The sequence below is a fragment of the Aythya ferina genome (genome assembly GCF_964211825.1).
Source record: "Aythya ferina genome assembly, chromosome: 11".
In the NCBI taxonomy this organism is placed as follows: Eukaryota; Metazoa; Chordata; class Aves; order Anseriformes; family Anatidae; genus Aythya; species Aythya ferina.
The window spans coordinates 1,312,299-1,328,201 of NC_140307.1; the positions used below are offsets into that span (position 1 = coordinate 1,312,299).

General features: G+C 48.2%; 1 protein-coding gene across 7 annotated transcripts in view; it reads right to left on the reverse strand.

The window, feature by feature from the left end:
• Positions 1 to 1,912: 1,912 nt before the first annotated feature.
• The window catches only part of GLCE (glucuronic acid epimerase), a 44,386-nt gene continuing 30,395 nt past the window's right edge, over positions 1,913 to 15,903 (reverse strand). For 5 of the 7 annotated variants that reach the window (XM_084531573.1, XM_084531575.1, XM_084531576.1 and 2 more), the window contains 3 exons: positions 12,436 to 12,998; positions 8,883 to 9,128; positions 1,913 to 5,839 (listed from right to left, as the gene is read on the reverse strand). In XM_084531573.1, the coding sequence (XP_084387699.1) occupies positions 4,815 to 5,839; positions 8,883 to 9,128; positions 12,436 to 12,985 (1,821 nt within the window). In that variant the 5' untranslated portion in view covers positions 12,986 to 12,998 and the 3' untranslated portion in view covers positions 1,913 to 4,814. Of the gene's footprint in view, positions 5,840 to 8,882; positions 9,129 to 12,435; positions 12,999 to 15,903 lie in introns of those variants that run through there. The other 2 variants (XR_014696636.1, XM_084531577.1) reach the window with 2 other exon arrangements.

Sequence of the window (15,903 nt, forward strand, 5' to 3'; positions counted from 1 at the left end):
CCGTGGCACCAAAAGGGGCACAGGTGGTTCTGCCCTGCCACCCCGCGCGCATTGGCACCACGTCAGTGCCCTCGGCTGAGCGCACGGCAGGCACCCTGAGGTCCCCGGACAGAGGGAAATGGCAGCTCCCTTCCCACCAGCTGCTTCTGCTGACATTTGGTTGTTCAAACAAGGGGAAAACAAAAAGAGAGCGGCACAGCGTCCATCAGACCGCCAAGCCCTGCCAGCACTTGGGATAGAGAAGGGATTTTGGTAAGAAGAGCTCTTTATGATCAAGTTAATGGGGTAGAATTCCCTACCCAGGCAATGCCATTTGGATTTGGTGTTGTTTTTTTTTTTCCCTGGAAATGGGCTTTGCAGCAGCAAATCCATTTCGATGCTTCCTGCACACAAGGGGCCACGGGTGCCCGCTCGGTGCCGGAGTTCCCTAAACCCCCAGCGATTTGGAGGTGATCCTGGCCGGGAGGGGAGCTGAGCAGCCCTGCGGGACAGCACAGCTGGAGAAACCCCAGCTTGGGTACCTGCAGCCCCTGAGCTCATCCCCTTGGGGCTGCCTTGCCCCTGTGGCACAGCCAAATCCCCTCCAGCCAAACGCGTGCTCCTTGCTGGCGAAGGAAACCTCGCCGTGCCTCCCCGGGGGCGCAGGAGGAGGTGAAGGAAGAGCTGCCTCCTCCTGCCTCCCTCACCAGAGGTTAAGTGCACAAGCAGCCCGTTATTGCCCAGCACCAGGTGCCGCAGGCAGTTCGAGGAAGAGCTGTTCATCCTCACGTCAAGCAGCCCAGAGCTATTCAGCAAGTTGCTCGGAGATACAAATCCAACAAGCTGAGCTATTAAAATGTTCGCCGTCCTGAAGACAGCGAGTGCCAGGACGTCTTTCAACGTTTGCACTTCACCATAGCAAGACTCAGCCCTGTTGAATACGCTAAATGCTGAGTGCTCGACACTTAAATAGCTCCTTCCATTTTGGGAACAGATTAGTAAAGTATAGCAGCAGCTATTTAACATGCAGGAAGTGCAATGCATACAGGGGAGTTATCAATCACCCCCGGCAGATGGTAAATGTATCTCCTTTCACCACAAACTGAGCAGCAAACATTCAAATTCATCACCAAGACAACATATTTAAACCCCCTTCTATTTTCAATTCATACGTTTTTCAACTGCTAAGTAATGAAAATCAATATTTTCGCCCACGCCGCTGGGAGAGAGCCTGGGGAGCTCTGCCCGGCCGGGGAAGCTGCGCTCGGCGTGTTTCAGCCACCCAAAATTATCCACGACCAAGTCAGATGTCCCGCGGGCACGTCGGGTCTGCGGCTACGGCAGCGCCAACTGGCCACAGCCCAGCGAGCTCCAGTGGAACAGCAATTTAACAGCAATTTAGCAGCACTTTTAGGAGCACTTTTAGCAGCACTTACACATCCAGGGAGGAGGCAGCGTGTCCGGCACAGGGTGGTGGAGATGGGCTCAGCTGACCTCAGCTCCCCTTTGTGGGGGAATTTTGATAAAAGTAGGACTTGCACGCTTTTAGCTGAAAATAGGAGACTGGTGCTCCTCTTGCACAGGTCATTACTAAATCTCAGCTTCGTGTGGGCGTTTCTTCAGTGATCAGTTATTTAAAACTCACCTCACAAAAATGAGATGAACTCCAAATGAGACGCATTTAGCATAAGTAACTCACATCTGTGTGCGCTTTACTTGAGCAGACAGAATACGCACCTCTGGTCCTTATCCCAAATCAGAAACTCCTACCTGCTGAAGTAAAAACATTTTTCATCCTATTTCGAGTCAAAAACCTGCCAGAATTCCCTAAAAGAAGACATCTCAAAAGACACCAAGACGATTGCTAACCAGCACTCACCTGCGACCACACGTAGGGAGAAGGTAAACACCGAAATAACGAAAGGGCCCCATGTTTGTCTTAAGATAAAAAATTTATTTTACAATCTTATAAAGCAGCTTTACATTAAGCACAAACGTTGATCCATTTACTTTGTATATAAACATAGTAGAACCTTTCCTTCTGCAAAAAGTCATGTCTTGCCGTATATAAAACTAACATGTGCACATTGTGCTTAAACTGCAAAGTCTGTACAGCTTTACAAAGGACTACCCTTTACAAGAGCATCCTGTAAACAATTTATTGCATATTTAACACATGGTGTATATCCCACATGTAAAAATGTAGAAAAAATAAAGTACAATTACAAGGTGAATGAAAATAGCAGCTTTCAGTGAATGTCTTGCACAATGGCTGAGAAAAACAGCACTGCCACACTTGTACAGTTGTGCTTGTGTCACTGGTTTGCATATACCCATGCGTACGATGTTTCCAATGAAGTCTATGTACAGTAAGCCTCATGGAAAGGTTAAACAGATCTTAGTCTCTAAGACCTTTGTCAGTTTGTAGACTGAAAAAGCACAGGAATAAAAATTTTAAGTGAATTCAATGACATTATGGGCACCAATGTCCAAAAATCCTCTCCCACTGCATAACTCTATTCAAAAAAAAAACAAAACCAAAACCAAAAACAACCAAGCAAACATAAAGGAGAAGCCCCCGCACTAATTCTCTTCACTTCTACAACCTCTGGTGGTGGTGGTTCAGTTTGTACATGTGCAAAGGCCAACAGAAATGCAGTGGAGATGTTCAGGATAAGGTGGTCTGACACGACCGACCGCGCTGGCATTGCCAGCTATCGCTTTTGAGCTCCTCTACCTGCTGGGCTGATTCCAATGAAGCATCACTGCACTTTTAAACTGGCATTAAAAAGGGGAAAGAAAAACAAAAAAAAAATAATAAAAGAGGAAACTGTGGCCTCAGTAAGGCACCGGTACTGCCTCTTGAGCAGTACCCAAATAGTCTCTCTAGATTCCCCAAATCCAAAATGGGCAAAAGATGGAGGAAACACGCAGGAGAAAGATGTTTCTGTTTGTAGTGAGGACCAGTCATTTGGAAAGGAAGCACATTTTTCTGGGTTGTTTTCTGTGTGTGTGCACACATGTAAGTAAAAACAACAACAACAAAAAAAAAACAAACACAAAAATTCACCTCTGCTAACTTTGGTATTGAAATTTCTCCTGTGACATCCACTTTTCACATTAATTGATATGATCATATAGCATGCGTTTGCAGAGATCAAGTAATTATAAAGTTGCTTCAAATATCTGCAAGAAATAGAAAAAAAAAGCATTATAAAAGAAAGAAAACAAACCAAAAATCAAGATGCACATTGTCCTTGTGCCCAGCGCTTCTGTGATTTGAATCAGCTTTGTTCTCCATACAAACACCGCAAGCTCAGCCCCCGCCTACACATACAACATGTAATAGGATCAGTGGAAAAACCCCAAAGCTAGTACATGTCCTTACCACGCTGGTGCATGTCGGGAGCTTTCGAGCCCGGGACTCGGAAAGCAAACACCAGCATGCCTTAACAGAGCTGATGACCTGATATTTGCTACGCTACCAAACTAAACAATACCGATCCAGTGATGCAATCGGTTGGTTTTACTCTTCTGCATCAACCAGGAACCTCCACGCTGAGAAGGCAGACCCGCGGTGGGCGTAAAGGAGTTATAAATACGAGAAAGAAACCGCCTGGTTTCTCCTGCATTACGACAGGAAAGTAAAAGCGTTTGGGTTCTGACGCGTTTGGTTATTGCACAGGTCCCCTTGCTCGCTCGGCAGAGCCACGACGACAAAGCACAGCGAGTAAACCAGGGCCGGGGACGGAACGACCCCTGACGATACGAGCGAGACGGCCGGCAGAGGCGAAACTTGATGTTAAAGCACAGAGGGAGCTGGAAAGCCCTTTGGGTAATTTACATTTTTAAAGTGCTGGATATATACTTAAGCAGGTTAAAAATGAAAATCGCCATAGGACATTACCTAGCTCAAACTAAATTTCCTGTGCGCTACTCAAGGCGAGCTCCACGTCACACTCAGGAATTTACTACAGGTCTCCCAGCGAATGAAGTTGCCAATGTTGACAGAAACCTCTCGGATGGAATTAAAAAATACAGTACAAAACATTGGGCTCCATGACACGAGATTCCAGCTACCAGGGAGGACGTGACACCAGCAAACCTCGTAAATTTGGCTTCATAAAAAAGGGGTGCCATGGTCGCAGGCTTTCCGCAGCCCACGTGCCCCACCGAATTGTGCTTAACGTGACGTGACTTTGAAGCCTGAACGCCGTCTGTGGGTTTTCTGCCCACTCATCTTTAGAGAAACCATACAGATAAAGGATCTCCGTACAGAGAATTAAAAAAAACTGGGTGTTTTTCACCCCCAAGAAAAGAATCCATATAAAAAGAAACACCTTGGAAAAGCTACACTGTCCACTACCCAGGCTACAAGGAACTACACACCGACTGCGTTACACCACATGATCCGTTACGTGGTTCCCACATATACACACAGAACTCCATTTTTAAGGAGGCCACATACTAACTTCTCAGGCAAGTGCTGGACTTTAGAGACCTGTATGGCTTCTGTAAATATTTTCCTGCAAAACGGAAAAAAAAACAAGACGTCCCCCAGCTCAGGAGCACGAAGGGGTTTTGCGTCGCGCGGCTAACTTCACGGTGGAGCACTAAGGACAGGCGAGCGAGCTGAAGTTCCCGAATCCTACCCATCAGACCCAAATATTTTCACACTGGAATGCAATAATTTCAGGAGATCAGTTCTAAGGATCACTTCTTTGAAACGGTCTGTAAAAATTGAGTATGCAACCTTTTTGAAATGCACCTCCGCCGGGCTCCGAGGAGCCAACCCTTCCCGCCGACAGCAGGCACGGGGGCTTTGGTTGTCAGCTCTAGTTGTGCTTTGCCCTGCCGCCCCGTAGGTAGCTCTTCCACCGCTTGACGAACTCTTTGAAAATCGGGGCCTCGTCGATGGTGCTGAGCAGCTGGAGCTGGTTGATGTGGGTGGTGTGATAGTCCCAGCGGGCCAGGTTGGGAGCGGTGCCGAGCATGAAGTGCCGGAGGTCGTAGATGGTCCCTGAGCCGGTGTCGTAGAGGGGCAGCATGGCCTTCAGGGACTCCATGCCCCGCTCGTAGAGCACCCGCGCCTCCTTCCCCAGCTTCTCCCCGGCCGTTTCCTTCAAGTCATAGAGCCCGATCAGCGAGTACATGAAGCCGTTGAGCACGAAGGAGCTGGGCGAGGTGGGGTACTCCTCGTACCAGTCGTGCCTGTTCATGAACACGGCTTTCACCCCGTGCTGCTCCGACGGCAGCTTGTAAGGCGCCGTGGCCCGCAGGGCCGAGCTGAGGAACGTGTGGTCCTTCGTCAGCAGGTAGGCCCTGACCAGCGTGGAGATGGCCTGGCCCTGGGCCATGGCCGAGTACCAGCCCGGGTCCAAGGATTTGAAGCCTTCCCCCAGCTTCCTCGTCACCATGATGGGCCAGCCGCCCCGCTCGTCCTGGTTCCTCACCAGCCAGCTGCTGGCAGCGAAAAAAGCCGCCATGTGAGCCGTGGCCGATATGGTGACGTTGTCGAGGAAGCCCCTTCCCTTTGCTACCAGCCTGACCACCTTCTTAGGCATGATTTTGGTCTGCTTCACGGCCTTCGTGTTGGAGAGGCCCACGCCCTTCCGCAGGTCGGTCACCAGGTCCCTGGTGACGGTGCTCCAGCTGGTGCGGGGCCCGATGCCGTAGTAGATGTCCCGGTCCTTGAAAGCGATGAGCTGGGTGTTGGAGACGTAGTGCACGGTGAAGAGCTGGTTCTTCTCCGTTGTCTCCAGGACCACGGAAATGCTCCCGTTCGTTACGAATTTGAGATCAAAAGAGATAATGAAATCTCGGCTGTTCCCAAGCTGCAGAGACACCCCCTCGGTATTTTCTGCAAAAGCAAACAAACAAAAACCTGTCAGCCGTAAAGCCCTCGTTTTTTCAAAACTCTTTAAGATAGCAAGTGAGAGTGCAGCTTCCAGAGGCAACCAGTTAGCAGACAAAATCCAAAAGCTTTTAGGGTAGCTGATCAATAATTCACGCGGCCTCTTCTTTCCGTACATGTATTATTTAATTAAGCATAAACGTCAATCCGTGCGCGGCAGCAGGGAGCATCCCACGGTAACGCGCTGCTGCGCCGAGCAGGAGCACCGGGGGCTCCACAAATTGCTTGGTCCAACACTTTGAGAAGTGGAAGATGTAGGGGTGCAGCAGGGACTGGCACAATTTGGGGCGTAGGAAAGCTAAGGAAAGGCAAATAACAGGGGGATATTACTCAGTTGGTGCCAGGAGGACACAGAGCTGGACTCCTGCAGCACACAGGGACAGGATGAGGCGCAGCAGCCACGTTGCAAGAACAAAAACCCCAAGCAGGCATTAGGGTGACAAGAGAAAGACCAGGGGAGAATAAATTACCCTCTCTGAGCGTGCAGGACACCTGAAGTTGGTGTCTTGCTGCCTCCTCTTCAGTAGCTCAAAACACAAGCCAACAAGCACCCTTTTGTTCCAAACTGGAAATTTAACTTGGCAGAAAGCAAAACAAAACCGGGGCGTCGCTGGTAGAGCCGCATTTCTGAATAAAGCTCTGCTTTCAGCAAACAAGCTGGGAGTGCTGAGAAGCAAGTATTTAGGATCCCGCTGGGACTAACATTTACATCTGTGATTTTTTTCTTTCCCAACATGTTCCAAAACCCAGCGCTCTGATTATTTTAACGGAAGGAAAAAGAAAATAATATAGAAAGGCTAACGTGTTAAAATTATTTATTAACCTCTCCATTGGCAAAACTCAGTTTAATTAAAATATATCTATGTATATTAAATAAAGCTCCTAGGCAATACCACATAATGAAACCCGGTGTTCTCTCTCAGGCTAGATTTTAAAATGTAAAATCAACTCCTCCCCAAAAAACCTCCACCAGAAGATCAAAGGGCTAATTAGTTTGTAAGGCTGTGCGCAAATCCTATAGCTTTGAAGGCACAGAGGGATGATAAACACTTACAGACAGTCATTTTGAATTAACGGCTTTTCACGGAATAAAACTCTCCTGTGTGAGGCAATTGTTTTCTTTTTTTTTGCTACTTCTTGATGTGTGAAATATCCCATAAATATTTCCGTGTGCAGAAAGTGGGTTATGGTCAGCCTTCCCTGAATAACAGAGGCTTCTCCCTATCTCCCCAGCTAATCTATTGCATTTTGCATCACGACCGTTTCCACATCTCGCACTGTAGGCTGCTATTGTGGCGTACCTATTATTTTGACTGAATGTCATGTTTTCAAGTCTTTGAAAGTAAAAGCTTCCCTCCTTTGAGTTTGGGAGATCAGCATCTGCCTTTGGAAAAAAAAAAAGAAAAAAAAAAAGGCAGAGCGCTTTGCCACGCAACATTTTGCTCCGATGAAGAACCTAATTAAAAAAATCGCGCTCGCAATTCCTGTCAGCCACGTTTTATGGTTCCTTGTAAATAAACGCTCGTGTGATAACAAAGTGAATTATAATAGAGGAAAAGTTTTCAGAAGCGAAGGAAAACCAAAGGCTGCCTGTTCTCTGCACAGCCTTAAGCACCCATAAATCCATTACTTAAGGCCATCCAAGATGAGTGGATGCATACTGTGGCCTTCAAGCCCCGCAGATTACTCTGCCATCAATAAAGGATGAGGAGAGAATACATAACAGATCTCTTAGCCTTTCCTCTCCCTGTATTTATCTACTACAAAGGCACGAGAGTGTTCGACATTTTTTCCCTAGAGACCCAGGCCTAAGGTGCCAACTGAAAATTACTTCATTGTCTTTTTAAGTAATGGACTCATTAATTCTAATGGGTATTGATTGAAGAAAAATACATTACGTCCTTATTAATGAGCCTGTCCTAGCACAAAGGAAACCCTTGCATGAAATAATGAATTTCTCAAAATAAACCTCTGCTAAGTACAAAACAGAGTATTTTAAAAGTCAAGAGGCAGCAACAAAATGCACCTCGTGCCCCTATGGGCGTCGAGAGCCTGTGTGCAGCCCCAGACCTCCAGGATCAGCCGGGACGTGGTGGGGGCAGCTTTGAGCAGCACCTCGAGTCGCAGGAGCTGCTACAGGGGAGTGGGGCCTCACGCCGGTGAGCAAAGTCCCTCCAACATCACGTCTGTGCTGGCCAGGAGTCACTGGAGGAGCTTTTGGTGCCCGTCTATCCATAGGGTTTGCTCTCCTCCCTTAAAGAGCGGTGTAAAAACCCTCAGAAAAACATTTGTTGCCTACGCACGATTGCTCCAACATAGAAGCTGATCTAATTAGGGAGACAGATCCTTCCTGAAGCAGCAGCTCAGGGCAGAAAGCACAAAAAAAAAAACATCCCCTGCCCTCTGAAAATACCAACACTGTACGTGTGCACTTGTGCCCTGTTTAAGGCAACCTGGGTTAACCAGAACTGAGGGCTGCACGGTGCTCCAATTTTGCAAAAATAATTGCATCCCAAAGAAGAGAGGCACAGGGTCCAGCCGGCCCGTCACACGTGCTCCATTTGCTCAAGGCTGAAAATAGCCTTTATCTGTCATCTCTCAGCAGAGGCTTACCACACGTCAGCACCACTTCCCAGCCTTCACAACTGGTTAAATATTTTTGCTTCTATTTTGGAACAGAAGCTAAAAGGCTCAGGAAATGCGAGCCGAGCTTCTCTGTCAAGCTGCATTGCCCTCCATGTGTACATCCACACGTTTTTTCATTAAAATAACGGTACTGCAAAAAGCAGCACTGGAGAGACAACAGAAGAAAAAGAAAAACTCCAGAGGTAGAGGAACAAAACAGCATTTTCAGGAGAGGTTATTAAGGATGGAAAGTCACTTAGGATGTCCAAAACCACATTAAATCGTGGAAAGTTAAAGCTCCCTCGGTAGCATCTGAGCAAATGAACAAACGTGGCTGAGCTGCTAGATATTTACGATAACCCACCTGGAGCAACAAACTGTTTAACACTTGTGAACTTGGCTTTGTCGGGCACCGTGGAAAGCGAACAGCCCTTGGGGACCGTCCACTCCGCGGACCTGCCGGCTTTGTCCTTGTCTTCGGCCGTTTCGTACACCTCGATGTGAGGTGGCTTCTCCGTCAGGTTCTTGCTGTAGTGACTTAACCCATACTGTGCAATCTGGATGGGATAGAAATAGCCTTGAGGTCCCCACTGCGTGGATAATGGTACACCTGCGAGAGAGGGAGAAAATGAGTGTTTTAACAGCACATCCTCAAAAAAAAACAGCGTTTGCAGCCCCGCACACTCCTCCTCCTCCATTCCCCATCACTGCTTTACTTCTGGTGGATGATATTTGTAGGCGGCACTGTGATTTAGGCTCACGGAAAGTCCATCTCCAGGAACGAATTACTCCCATTTACACTGGCATCCGTGACCAGCCAGAACTGAGCAGAGGGGAATGGCAGAGAAGTCCTTATCGTGGCCTTCCATGCATTCTCATTTAATTGTTTACTGAAGCATCATACTTATTTTAAAATACATTTAAAAAGCCCTAATAGATTTTTTCCCCCTACCCTGGGGACCACTAAATCTCCAGATGACGTTACGTACAGCGCAATCCCTTTAACGCCGCATCAATCTTCTCAAATTAAGTGTGTGAGCTCTGCCTACATTTCGGATAGAGCTGCTTGATGCTCAGAGAGCAGCGTAGCAGCACCCACAAACTGCTCCAATTACCCGTTCCCTAGGTCTCTCCCGAAGTCTTGAGTTTTTTTGGGAACAAATACCTAACCTCAGCATATCAACCCAAAGTGGGAATCCATCACCGCGACCCTCTTGCAGGAAACCCAGCACATCTAGCACTGTAAGCCTTTGCAGGCACAAAAGGAAGATGAAAACAAGCAAGTTGGCATTTGCACCATTTTCCCCTTTGGCAATGTCAAGCTCAGAAACTAATTTTGCCTGAAACCTGGTGCAACGAAAATACTTCTTAAACTCAATGGAAAAAGATAGGTTTTTCATACATATTTCTGTGCTTCGCGTTCCTAATAAATATTACTGATGGAGATGTGATGGCTGAGTGCTGCCTGAAGAGAAAACCATCACGGGAAACATTTAAATATCGTGTATTATCTCAACTCCTGAAAGCCAGCTCGCTCATTAACGTTAAGCATTTTCAGTTAAAGAGTGCATTCACTGAGACTGAAAGATGCAAAAAAAGAAATCTGCCGTAAGAGCTTTACTTGAAATTTATACAAGATGACAAGATTAAATTCTCCAGGTCATAGGACATAACAACACATTAACCTTGCAAAAAGAGAGAAGGTGAAAACATAACACGAGGCTTTTATCACGCCACAATATGAGGATTTCTGGGGCTGGAACGATGCAAGGCAAGAGCCTAAAACTACCTGCGAAAATGTTTTAATATTAAATCTCCTTCTCTACAACACCCAACTATTTCTCCAACCTATTTGCTGGATGCCAATAACTCTCCTGCCTTCACAAAAGCCAGGCTCTGGCACCACATTTCACGGTGACAGCTCTTAAATCACATGCTACAAAAATGCGAGGCTTACAAATGACTAAGCAAATTGGCCAGCGTTAGCCCCGCTTGTTTCTCGAGGCTTAAGCAAAGAGAGCAGCAAAGCGCTGAGCCTCGCGGTCCCCGGCGTGCACATTTGGCCAGGCAAGAGGCTGCAGGATCCGCTGCCTCGGAATTAGTTCTTACCGGATTTAGGTTTTTCACTGAAGCAATGCATTTCGTACAAAAACCGGCGGTGCTTCCAGACCTACGTCCTACCCTCCAGCAACAAAACAAGCACCCGTAGCTACTATCTATATCCCCAAGGTGTATTTAGCCAGCAATTACCCCAGCAATAAGCAAGGCAAACCCCTCTCCTCAGCCTCTCGCAGGCCAAACCTGAGCAGAACAACACTCACACCAGGGTGTAGCTACCAGGGTGAGTTTGCACCTTTGGTAACAAAGCATGGGGAAGTCCCTGCTCAGAGCAGGCTCGTCCTGCTCTCACAGTGCCCTCAGCACCTTCCTTTCCCTCTTTTGTATGACCACTTTCAGAGCAATTCCTTCAAACCCTGCCTTTAATACAGGAACATGGGAAAAGAGCTGTGATGGCGTTCTCCCTCTCTGCTGACACCAAAATAGTAGTAACAGAAATGCTGAAAAATACTGTGGTGAGGCTCTTTAAAACAAGTGTAGGTAAGATTCAGAGTTCAAACTAAGAAATCATCCCTTTTAATAGCCTAATTTAATTGTCACATTACATAACATCTACCGAAAAGTTTGCGAGCTTCCTTTCTCCAAAATGGATTTGAAATTCAGATAAAGAATGCTGAATGAGAAACACGCGTTTGGGTGATGCCCAAGCTAAGAAAACAAAGAAACCTTAAAAAAGACTGGCATGCCCCGTGCGTTTGTTTGCGTGAACTCCTCACAGACAAATTAATTGCTCGACATGGCAGCTCTCTGCAGTGACCATACCAGGGGAAGAGCTCACATCAACACAGCAGAGCAACACCAATCACTGCGATGCGTGAAAATTAATGTGTTTTAGTCCTTAAGCGAAACCTGGTCTTCAATTTACAAGGGGTCACAGTATCACATTCTATAATAGTTTTTTTTTAAGTCATTAATTTTTTAATTTGAAACCCAACAAGCATTTCCTGCGATTAAATCTTTGCCAAGACACGGGGAGACCTTGCCTACTAATTACTGACGGCGCAGTTTAGCGAAAGCACGAACTGGAGAGGTGCTTTAATTTGATGTGAGGACTTAGAAGAGGAGGCTCTAAGAGCCTTTCAAGCCCACAGGCAGTTCTTCGAAACCTCCTGGCATCGCTCAGGGTAGCTCAGCCTTTCCCAGCGCCCATACCCTGATTACTCAGAGCTTGCACAAGGCCAGGCTTTGACAGAGCTAATCCCACGCTGAGCAAAACATCGGTGGCTTTTCCGGAGCAGCCCACAGCGGGCGGATGGTCTGACCAGTATAATTGGAGCACCGCCCTGGCCACACAGGGAGTGTGGATGTTGTTAAAGCACCATGAGCACAAAGACAAAAGCCGAATGTGGAGCAGCCGGGCGGTGTCACAGCTGCCGCTGGTGCCGTTTGGCTCAGTGAGCATCAGCCCTGCTGCTGCACCCGTGTCCGCAGGGAAGGGGGAGTCTCCGCAGAAACCAGGGCCAGGCATGTGGGTTTTTTTGGTTTTGTTTGCTTGTCTGAAAAATACTTCTGGCTCCCTGACAGATGCTGCAAGCGTCGATGACCATGCCAACACCTGACAGCAGCGCTGCAAGAGAAGTGTCCTGGCCCTCAGGAGATGGCTGCGGTAACACCAGCGAGGCACGAAGGAAGCTGGTGAAATCCCAAAACTCGGTACGACGAGTTCCACAAGACTTCTCTGAGTAAAGGGATTTTTATCTGGACCACCATGACAAAATTACGATCCCTGTGCACCTCAAATAACAACAGTAAATTTAAGAAGCATTTCAACTATAAAAAAAAAAATGCTGAACACAAACCTTCAACACCACTTATGCACTTCACTCTGTCTCGAACCTCTACGTTGTAGCCCTCGAAGGACATAAAGACCCCGTCCGGGTGGTAAGGTGCTCTTTGTGTGTATACTTTGGAGTAGCTATGAGAGAATTCAAACCTGTCATAACCATCGTACTGAGCAATTTTCCCATAAACCTCAAAGTATTTCTCTACCCAGCTGAACGGCAGGAAGACCTCGCTGCCTTCCCTCCTCCCTTTGATGGTGTGCTCGTCGTTGATCAGACAGTCAATCTCCTCATACTTCGGCCCCGGGGCTTTGTTGAAGCCTCCCACGACGGGGGGAGCCTTCTGCTGCTCCTGGGGCGAAGCCTCCTCGCTCTGCCGGCCCCCGTCGCGTGCGGGCCCCTTGCTGCTGGCGGCGGCCCCGCGGCGCTCGAGGCTGCCGGGGCTGCGGGGGAAAGGGCCGGCCCGGTCCGAGGAGCATCGGTTCCACAGCAGCACCGTCACCAGCGTGAAGAGGGCGCAGATGATGATCAGAGTCTTGTAGTTGACCCGAGCTGCCAGGCAACGCATATTCACACCATACCTGCAAAATAAACGGAAAACGGGGTTAGGAGATGGTGCTGAGCAGGCCTGACAGCAGAACTGTTCACAGAATCACTGAGGATGGCAAAGAGCTGCAAGGTCAGCATGGCCAACTATCAACATGACCTACAGAAGAACCCCATCATTAAACCATTTCCCTTTGTAGCTACCTCTATGAAGAGATATGTGGTTGTGGAGCCATCTTATGTGGCTCCACAACCACATATCTCTTCAATACCTCCAGGGACGGGGACTCCACCACCTCCACACCATCCCCTCGGGTCCTGTTGCTGTCCCCAAGGGTCAGAGCTCAGCGCCTGCCCCTCTGCTCCCCCTGAGGGAGCTGCAGGCCGCCATGAGGCCTCCCCTCGGCCTGCTCTGAGCAGAGCAAACCACAACATGGAGCCACCTCTGGCTTGGTCCTCAGACGCTCCTCATACACCTCACCCTCTGACTTTTCACCATCTGTTGCCCTCCTCTGGGCACATCCTACTCTTTCTACATCCCCTGGCATTGTGATCCAGCCTTTGTTCCTGCTAAGTTTCACACAGCTGGTGATCGCCCCATGGTCTGAGCCATCACCATCTCCCTGTAGGGCCTCTCTACCCTCAAGGGAATCAACAGCTCCTCCTAATTTAGCATCGAATAAAGCACCAGCAGAGCCTTGCTTCAGTGTAAGGTGCTGCCAGGTGCACCCCATGACAGTATTTTGTGAGAAGGGGACAGGTAGAGACACCTGAAAGAGCATTTTTTTTTCCAGCTCTCCCCTTCATTCTTTCTCCAGACAATCGTACCGAGCAACGATTCACCCCGGGCTGTGACAACACAGCAGCATGGCACGCTGTGAGAGGCTGAGAAATCCCCTGGGGATCGGTGAGCAGATCCTCTCCAGCACAGGAGGAGGACAGGCCCTCAGCAGAAAGCCACCACCTCCAGCACAGCGAGAGGGCTGCCAGCAGAGCAGCCCTACAAGCACAACCTAAATCAAAACCAGCCGCAATCGCTGACGTGAAAAGGGATGTGTGTTTTCCCTCTTTATTATTTCTTAAAAGCACAACAGCAAGCTATAAACAGCCTCGGAGATGAGACTCAGTGCCGGATCGATACGCACCTCAGATGCAGTTCCAAAACAGCACGGTGCGTGGCGAGGAGCACGGTGCTGGCACCCGGCATCTACGGTGCTCTGGGCTCCTGCAGTCCCTGCAGAGGCTGAGGACAGCCCGAGGCTGTCCCACAGACAGACAGACTTCCTCAGACATGCTGGGGACTCACCGTGCTTGCTCCTCGAGCAGAAGGCAGAAGCCACAAGAAGTCTCTGTGCTTTATTTTTCCCTGCGAGATGGATCTTCTGCTGCATGCGGTGTGCCCCAACACCGCTGTCACACCCCAGCAAGGAGCAAGGCTGAGCAGCACGAAGACAAAACCCACAAGTTTGAGTGATTTTTGTATCATAGCCCTGAGCTTTTATCAGCGCCAAAGCCTATCTTAAGATGCATCTGGGCTTCCCATATCAGAGCCAGAACCAAAGAGGGGAACCAAAACCCACCGAGCTCCTGCAGCACAAGTCCCCCTGGAGCCATTCTGTTAATCGAGGGGCTCCAGAACCCGTCCCAGTCCAGCCGACAGACACCCACACAAGTTCACCACACACGAGGAAGAGCAGTTTCACCTCAAATTGCCCCCCCACCTTTTTTATTTGTAACTGGAAACAATTATCTCGCACCAGTTTTATGCTTCCACACCGTAAGCACCATCTGGTCATTTAAAACTGGACTTTAAAAGATAAGTGTCTTATTTTCTGAAAGCCCAGTTTACTGCAAGCTTTTAGAGAACATAAATTTATATCTAATTGTATTTTTATGGAAATGCTAGCATAAGAATAAATCCAATTTTCTGCATCAGCAGATAATTTTTAGTGATGATGCTTTCAGGATGACCCCAACAAATACGCTCTGCTCTTTTTACACACGGGGATAATTCACTTTTAAACAGGGAATAACATTTCTGACACACTTCACCCCTACCTATAAAACTCCAAATTAATTAAACCATCTGCATCACCGGGGGACAGCGAGAGGGAAGGGGGAACACCACCACCACAGTTTTGATGCTCCCATTACCCCGTGTTTTTAAAGCCGTGCCTGGGTGCGCCGTTACGATCAGCTCTAATTTCATTTGGGTTGTGCTTGGAAAGCAGAGATGCAATTTCCCACCCTAAAAAGAGCAGGAGGGATGGAGGCACCCTTCCTACCCCTACTGATGGGGTGCCACAGCCTGGCCCCAGGGCAGGAGCCCAGCCACATCCGGGGCTCCGTGGTGAGGCTGCTGAAATATTTGGCTTTTATCAACTAAAAACAAACTAAGGAGGGTTCGGATAGCAAAGTGGAGTATTTGCAGAGATCCATTGCGTTAAATCTCACCAGTCACCGAAAAATCTAGAACTATCAGTGCAGGAGGGAGGTTTATTGCATGTTAAATGGGTAGATGGATTTTTTTTATTCAACGGGAGAAGAAAGAATTCAGGATTTCCACAGCAGAAAGAGGTAATTTAAACCTGCAAAGGGACTCTGTTAAATTGCTTTATTCCCTCGCTACTCTCATGAAAAAGTATTTCATCACGTAATACTTAAAAGATTTAAGGAATGAGAGATGGAAAAGTATTTCAAGGTATGAAATAACAAATCCGTGAGACCCAGGTTTGTTTCCTCCCCTTTTTGCTGGACCACATAAGGGCTGAGGCTGCGCCCCCTAACACCCCCGGCCCGAACCTCGAGGCATGGGCTGTTCACCAGTCGGTCCCTATCCCCCAGAAACGCTGGGACCACGACTTTTGAAGTGCAAATGCTTCAGTCCAGGCAAAAACTCCTCCAATTCCTCTGCTGAATTACGACTGGGGGCAACAGGAG